This window comes from Etheostoma cragini, chromosome 8 (genome assembly GCF_013103735.1).
Source record: "Etheostoma cragini isolate CJK2018 chromosome 8, CSU_Ecrag_1.0, whole genome shotgun sequence".
NCBI classification, from domain to species: Eukaryota; Metazoa; Chordata; class Actinopteri; order Perciformes; family Percidae; genus Etheostoma; species Etheostoma cragini.
This window is the reverse complement of record NC_048414.1, coordinates 15,943,109-15,951,542: the sequence shown is the minus strand read 5'-3', so window position 1 is coordinate 15,951,542 and position 8,434 is coordinate 15,943,109. Positions and strand designations below refer to the sequence as shown.

Genomic DNA, 8,434 nt, shown 5'->3' with positions numbered 1-8,434 from the left:
TGAAACAAAGAGTGAAAAATTTAAAGGGGTCTGAATACTTTCCGTACCCACTGTATATATATATGTGTATATATATATGTGTGTGTGTATATATATATATATATATATATATATGTATATATATATGTGTGTGTGTATATATATGTATGTATGTATGTATGTATATGTATGTGTATGTATGTATGTTGAGTAATGGGGACATTGACAGTGGAAAAGTAGGAAATGAGAGTGGGTGGAGGGGAGACGCCCTTGCCTTTAGTCACCATGTGAATCACTGTTGATGTGGGGGAGATAGGAACATTGTATACGTGTGTGTTTGTTTCTGTAGAGTTGTATTTATGTGAGACAAAAAGTATGTATGTATCCAAAAGGGGATACAAATATTTAGGAAAAACAGGATATTTGAGTGTCACCATGACCCTATGCTGAGTTTCTCTTGCATTATCTTCACCAGAGGAAAACGCTGAGAGGATCATGGTGGACCCAACATCGCGGGAAAATCTTAAATTTAAAGATCTTTTGAAGGTAGTCTGGGATCATATTTTATGCACAAGCTTCATAATCAGAGAAATTAAAACGCAAAGAAAACAGTACACAGATGAAGTTTGTCTGAGTTTGACTTTTTTGATGTAGAGTTTGACTGTAGGTTTTATTGCATTGTGATTTGTGTGCAGGTCCTGATTGACTGGATCAACAGTGAGTTGGAGGAAGACAGGATCATAGTCAAAGACCTGGAGGAGGACTGTTATGATGGACAAGTGCTCCAGAAATTATTCGGTGAGGAAGAAAGCATCACAGCTCTCACAACATCTTTATCCAAGTAGCTTCTGTAGGCCGTATTAGTTGTAGTAGAAAGTGTTTCATTCCTACACTCTGTCAGCAATATGTTTATTGGAAATGCAAAGTTTTGGACTGACTTTAATATGAAACAACAACATTCTTTACATTAGACCAACATGCTGCACCATTTGGAAAAATAATTAATTCCCAGCAATTTATCATTTTATTTGCAGCCTGTGGTTTCTAGCATAAATATGCTTTTGTTTACCATTGTGAGTTTTATTTTTGACAAAGTTCTACAACCAAAATGTTGCATTTGCAATAAACTCAGTACTGACAGCGAGCAGTAATTCAGTACCTTATTTTGCATGATTCCTTATGCACCTCTTTACCAGCTGTGCACCAGCTTGTGTTGACCAAACTTAATTCAGCTGTAGTAAATTGGCATCAGTGAATATATTGCCTAAAAGTGTTATTTTGGAATTGGTATTACAACCTGCTTTGATAATGACTACTTATAAACACAATTCCCTAACATTTCTTTCATTTTGAAGCACACTGTCTGCAGTAAAATCAAAAATGTCTGCCTCATACCATTGATCTTTATTCTTTGTCACTGAAAAGCTGTAGCAGGTCCATGCTAAACATTCACCTCATTTAATAACATTTCAAAATAACCTTATTATTGGAACATTGTTTTCTCCCGTGGTCAGTGTTCAGTGTCTGCAGTCACTGGGGTGCTGCTCTGTCTGGGAAAGATTCTATGTCTTTGGTCTGTTTGGGGCTTCACCCCTGTTTTCGTCTTTTTTACCACAGGCTGAAAACATTTTCAAATCCCCCCTTCTGCATGCTATCAACTACTAACATTTAATCCCAAGCCAATTTCCCCAAAAATAAGCATTTTGTGATAGTACTTATCTGTTGTTACTCTGTAAGTTGGGCAAAAGCATCTTATTTAGAAAAAAATACAGTATCTGCCAAATGAATAATATCATTGCCACAGAGCAGTTATAAAAACTAAATTTATACAATAACATTTTCAGTTTTTAGTTTACTATATGTCACACATGGACAGTACCTGCACTGTATGGGTAGCATCACTTAGAGTTCCTTACTGTCCATGTTCCTTGTACTCCAATTATCTAATACATTTTTTACATAGAGCATTTTTTAATTGTATGTAAAGTCTAAAATTCTGTGTTGTCAAAGGTAAAATTCAGTTCCTCTTTTTTTAATCTCCACAATGACTGGTTTCTTTCTCGCTCCCACTTAATAATTATTATTGAAGTCTGACAAACTGTCTCATCCGCTGTTTAACAATTTCAAAACTAAATAAAGTATAAAAGTAAAATGAATGTAAGGGGGAAAAATTCCATTAAGGCAGTCCCCGCTAATATGCCTACAGCAATGTCCACAAGTAGGCCACCACGAATAGGACAGGATAAGATCATAGAGACACAGCAATTCCTGATTTTCACTTTTATGAGGCTGAAAAAAGTGGCTGGTAAAAAGTGACTATGGGTGACTATGACTATGAGGTTGTCAAAAAAATTATCTTCAGGCCGTGTGTGTGTGTTCAGTACAAGACAATACTGCGGCATGATTCTGTATACAATTATTCATGATTATGGAAAGTCCTTCCCCTTGTGTTTGAGCTGACATCTTGTCTCTCCTGTTGTTGACAGAAAAGTTGTCAGGCAGGAAGCTGAACGTTGCCGAGGTGACCCAGTCAGAGATTGGCCAAAAGCAGAAGCTTCAGACAGTTTTGGAGGCCGTCAATGTACTGCTGAGGCCTCACGGCTGGACCATTGAGTGGAGTGTGGACTGTGAGTTTTACAACCACTTCACTGATTTGCTGCGTAAACTGCTACTCCAGTGATTAAGTATGTTCACTTTCGTGAAGTTGGGGAACAAAGAAGAGACGATTTAAAAGGGATGGATGAAATAATATTGGAGCCTACATTTCACATAATGCAACTCGCCAAGATAACCCTGATGACATCACTATGACATCATTGGGATTATTTTCTCACACATTGGAGAGCTCCTCCACAGCAACAGAAAACATGAAACATCTGTTGTTACAGGCTCCATCCTGGTGGCTGGCAACTGAACCTTAAATTGGTGAAACACAGAATCTCTTAATTTGCATTACAAACAGCAGGAATTTACCTCTCTTTACAGGGTTTTGAGGAGATCTACAAAGCTCATGCTTTCCCACTGCAGTCCACAGAGTTGATTAATTCATGCTTCATTAACTGTTCATTTGCAGCTTTTTCATTTTTTTGTTTTCTCTTGGAAAAAAAACACAGACTGTTACCTTTCATCTTTAGAAAATTGCTTGCATAAGTATGTTCACTTGCAGAGTGCAAAGAGCAGACGGTTGTTTCTTATGTTTTACTGTTACAGCTATTCATTCAAAGAACCTGGTGGCTATTGTCTATCTGCTGGTGGCTCTCGCGATGCATTTCCAGGCCCCCATCAGGCTGCCTGAGCATGTTTCTGTGCAGGTGGTCGTCATCAAGGTAAAGTGGCGCATCAAGCTCACACAGGGTTGGCATTCACTATCATTATGTGCAATAATGGAGGGATGATTACGAAGGTATATAGTTAATTTTATTCATTCAATAAGCTTTTATTTAACCCTCCCTGAGATTAAGAATTCCTTTTTCAAGATAGGCAGCAATAACAGCAAGGTACAGATAAAGAACATAAGACAGATAATTCAAACGTTTAACAAAAACATGTCTACAAGTTACAAATAAAAATCTGGAATACAATCATGTCATCTCAGAAATTGCCTAAATGTTACCTTTAAGACAACTCAAGAGCTGGCTTAAACCATGAAAATAACCAAGACCCATTCAAAACAATAATATAATGAAGCTAACACTGATCATTATGACATAGTATAGTGTCAGTTTATGGCTAAGTCCTTCCGTCATCTTTTAGGGTTTTTCAATGCCATTTATTCTCTCAGTAAGTAACTTGATTTTGTTTGATCAGAAACGAGACGGCATCCTGCGGACGGCTCTTGTGACCAAGGAGTTGACAAGCACCACAGAGTAAGAGCTGATATTTAATCATTTTTATCCACTTCTTTTTAGATCAATGTTGTACTGTAAGGTATTAATAATGTGAAGTGTAGTTAAAGTTTAACTAAATAGTTTTTCAAATTGTCTCATTTCAGAATGATGATGGGAAGGTTTGGTGAGTCTAACCAACAAATGTTACACTAACAATTATGGAAATGTCCCTTTCCTTTTATTCTTTCTTTATTCATCTGCCTCAAGGAAAAGTTCAAAATTTTTGGAAATACGCTGTTTACTTTCTTGCTGAGAATTAGATGAGAAGATTGATTCCACTCTCATATTTGTTTTTTAAATAAGTTACAGCAAGTATAACTCCACTTGAAGCTAACACAATCTATCTTCTAGCACCTTTTAAAGTTCACTAATTAACATGTTATATCTTTTTTGTTTAATTAAAATAAAAACTAAAGTCTTAAAGCCACAATGTCTGGTTTTACAGGGGGGTATGTGTCAGACTATTTGTCGGTAAGGAGCAGTGACTTTCTCTCTGCTGCCTTGCAACCACAGCTGTAAAACAACAACATGCCGGGCTAGCTGTTTTCCTCTGTTCCCATGTAATACTGACAGCTAGTGTTTAAAATAGTTACTGCAGTACAAATTCAAAATACTGAAGAGAGTCGTCTCCCCTGCCCCCTCCTCCTCAGACTCAAAGTTCACGGAGGTTGCCAGGCTGAGACCGCAGCATCCACAACATGGTTGCTTTTAACTTGTCTCACATAGCCAGACATTAGCCTAGCCCACAGCACAGCGGAGTAGCGTATGTTAGATGCTGGCTATATTGACAGTCATAAAAGCCCGCGCTCACGCGGAGCTCTGTACCCAACTGAACACACTTTATTGGCTTAGAATTATGTCAACAATTGCTAAACACACTGCAACGTCATGGTCCTCTTTTTCCGATTTATAGCCAGGGTCAGCGTGGCGGTGACATATAATTATTGCACAGATATGAGACAAAAGTTGTCAAAAGTCTCAAACTGTTTCTTTATTAAGTATTCATAAACTTTGAATTGTTTATTTTTTACAACAGAGAGGGATGCGTTTGACACTTTGTTGGATCATGCACCTGACAAGCTCAACGTGGTGAAAACGGTATTCAAAATCTTTTCTTGAAAGATAATGGATAGTGTAATGACTTCAAATTAGGTGTTATTTTTTAAACTGTACTGTATTCATGATTACTAAGTTTGTTGATCCCGTTACCAGTCTCTCATCACCTTTGTGAACAAACACCTGAACAAGTTGAACCTGGAGGTTACCGAGCTGGAATCTCAGGTAAGAGATCTAATAGTTTATCTAGAGACACGCAGTCCAGTCAAATATTAAAGTGATCATGAGTTTCTGTTATGTAACATATTTTCATCATCTCATCTTCCTTCTATTTCCATGCTTTATGTTTGAAACATACAATACACAATACAATACAATCTGATTTACTTTGCAGTTTTATTATTATATGTGCTGTACATTTTGTGTGTGTTTGTGTGTGTGTGTGTGTGTGTGTGTCCAGTTTGCTGATGGCGTGTACCTGATATTGCTGATGGGGCTGCTAGAAGACTATTTTGTCCCTCTGTACAACTTCTTCCTCACGCCTGAGAACTTCGAACAGAAGGTAATTATGCCCTCAAAAAGTGACATTTGTTGGTCAAATAGGACATTTCTTTTTGCAAATTATCATTACATTGAGTTTCTATGTTGTGTCCCCTCAGGTCCACAATGTGGCGTTTGCCTTTGAGCTGATGCAAGATGGGGGTCTGAAGAAACCCAAAGCCAGACCAGAAGGTATTTTATAGATAACATTATTACAAAATCACATAAAAGACCCGTTTCCAAGGGGAAGTTTAATGGAGGCTGACTGAGATTATGAGTCACTTTTGCTGACAATATGTCATTTAAAAGACATTTCATGGTTGATGTCCTACAGTAGCAGGTATATTAAAGATTGTCCAGTAGGTGGAGACCTTGCCTTACCCTTAAAGTCTCATACTGGACAGATGGTTCTGGGTTCATTCTGCACTGAGCTACACGTTTGAATAAACCAGCCTGTTCTTTTTTTGGGAGAATTTAACAACTTATACTTAAAATATGACTTACTGGTTTCACATGATTGTGAACTTATAATCATTATAATAGCAACAACTAAGTATTTTCCCATTTTATCAGTGAGACTTTAATTTCCTTAACCCTGTTAGAATTGCTAATATAATGCAGTTGACTGACAACTTACTTAAACTGTAATCAGTACGTTACTCCACTAAAGCGTTCAAATTAATATCAGGTACATAAATTTAAATCCACTGAATATAATATTGAAAGAAGAATGGATTTGAGTTGTTTAATTAAATTCTTAGCTCAAGCTAATACTAGAGCCATAAATATCTGTACCATCTCAGGACGATATATTTATTTGACCATACACTATACGTCTCGTTTGCACAGTATATACAGTAGTTACATAATTCCCAGAGCTACTTAAAATATTTATAAATGTTTTGCTTCACATTCTTGTTCTATTTTTCAAATCCCACATTCCACTTTTAAAGTTTATTCTACTACTTACTGCATCGTACATACTTTTTCTTTTGCTCTTTGTTATTATTTTCTTTGGCCTTAATTGCTCTGTTCCTTTTTATGTATTTATAGCTCTATTATTTTATAACTGCACTTTGCACAGTCCTGGGAGATGGCATACACATTTAATTGGGAGGACTCGTTACACTGAAATCCAAAGTCATTGACCACAGGCCCATGTTGATGGTATTATACAGTACATAGCTGATCTTCATACTGTTATTATCTTCCATGTGCAGTTTGTGTTCCTAGGAGCAGATAGTTTGTTAAGGTTTGTGTGTTTGTGCACATCTGCAGGTTCATTATAAATGAAGGTAGCTGTTAATGATATCAACAGTGTCACTCAAGCTAACAGGGAAATGCAGACGATAAGGAGCTTAAGGCTTCCTATAAGGCTTATATGGTGATGCAATATGGCAATGCTGTAACAAAATGGTGTCTGGCTTGAATCACTTACCAAAGACCTAGTTGTGATGAGAAATTACAGTAAGCAAATAAGCCCTTGTGTAGTAGCCTATGTCATGTTATTGATGAAGAGAACATAAAGTATATTTGTGCCTTTGAATCTCTTATGTTAAGAAGTAATACTTCATACGATCTACGATAAGCTATGTTTTGTCCCACTTTGTTTTCCAAAATTCCAAATAACCTTTTAGGGAAAGTAGTCCAACAGCAATTATAGAAGAAGCTACTTTGAAATGTAAATATGATTTTAGGGTAGCACAGCCCATTTATTTTTTGGATCCAGTTTATCTTTGGAAACTCTAATGATCTTGGCTGTCTCCATTTTGTTTTCCAGATGTTGTCAACCTGAACCTCAAGTCCACCCTCAGAGTCCTCTACAACTTGTTCACCAACTACAAAAACTCTGATTGAACTTTTCCAGTTTCACCCCCTTATATACTTTTGATCGCTGCGCTGTGCCTGCAAAGATTATGCAAGATTATTATCCATTACAGTCTGGACACCGGAGGAGAACAACTGGGACTTTAAAATCATTATTATGTGGGACTTAAAAAGAACCATGGAGAGTAACCTGAAAAATGCTCTTAATGTTAGTACTTATGTCAAAACTTGCTTATTCCTTCCTGGAATGCAACCCAGGAAACCCTGCAACTCTTAGCCTGCATTTGAATACACAAAATAGCCGTGACAGGAAAAGGAATGTTAAAACAGGAAGTAATTTGTGTTAACCTGGTTACTCTTCAGAATATTTAAGAAAGTTGAAATGCTGTTATATATTATAAAGTATCTAAAATTGATATGTGTAATTATTAAAAGAGTAGTTTGTTTGCAGAGCTGTTTCCCCCTACGTTCATCTTTATGTTAAGCTAAGCTAACCTGCAACTGGCTACACTGTATCTTCCTATTTAATGTGTGTGTGTGTATGTGTGTGTATGTGTGTGTGTGTGTGTGTGTGTGTGTATATATATATATATATATATATATATATATATATATATATATATATATATATATATATATATATATATATATATATATATATATATATATATATATATATATATATATATATATATATATATATATATATACATATAGCATATACCAAAACTTCTGTGAACTGTGAATAGTACAGTACTCATTGACTGAACTATGAACACAGCACACTACATCTCAAGCCAATGTTATTGCCTTAAGTGCGTTCTCTCTCCTTCCCGGGAGACCCTCAGTCAGAGTATTTTGGTATTGACTGGCCTTTCAGACGAGTCTCTGAGGAGGCCCGGACCTCACACTGCTCTCCTGAAGCGGAGCATGGGCCCCCTGCTAACGTGCACAGTGCACGACTACTCAAGCATTTTAGAGCCGGTGGTGAATTATTGAGAAAATGGATCAGTCAATCTAAATCGCGCTTACGCTGGATGTCTCATCCCTGTGCGTTTTTATTTTTTTCGGTTTTTAAATCTTGCCTATCAAGAAATAAATGCCTAAAATCCAACTGAATGAGAATTTCATTTTGTCTCTTATTT

The 8,434-nt window shown here is 36.6% G+C and overlaps 1 protein-coding gene across 4 annotated transcripts in view; it reads left to right on the top strand.

Annotated features, from left to right (window-relative positions):
• The window catches only part of parvb (parvin, beta), a 16,633-nt gene extending 8,781 nt beyond the window's left edge, over positions 1-7,852 (top strand). For 3 of the 4 annotated variants that reach the window (XM_034879542.1, XM_034879546.1, XM_034879544.1), the window contains exons 3-13: positions 455-525; positions 675-777; positions 2,466-2,606; positions 3,190-3,305; positions 3,787-3,845; positions 3,971-3,990; positions 4,903-4,964; positions 5,079-5,147; positions 5,383-5,484; positions 5,582-5,654; positions 7,243-7,852. In XM_034879542.1, coding sequence (XP_034735433.1) covers positions 455-525; positions 675-777; positions 2,466-2,606; positions 3,190-3,305; positions 3,787-3,845; positions 3,971-3,990; positions 4,903-4,964; positions 5,079-5,147; positions 5,383-5,484; positions 5,582-5,654; positions 7,243-7,319 — 893 coding nt within the window. In that variant the 3' untranslated portion in view covers positions 7,320-7,852. The remainder of the gene's footprint in view (positions 1-454; positions 526-674; positions 778-2,465; positions 2,607-3,189; positions 3,306-3,786; positions 3,846-3,970; positions 3,991-4,902; positions 4,965-5,078; positions 5,148-5,382; positions 5,485-5,581; positions 5,655-7,242) is intronic. The other variant, XM_034879543.1, reaches the window with a different exon arrangement.
• Positions 7,853-8,434: the final 582 nt, after the last annotated feature.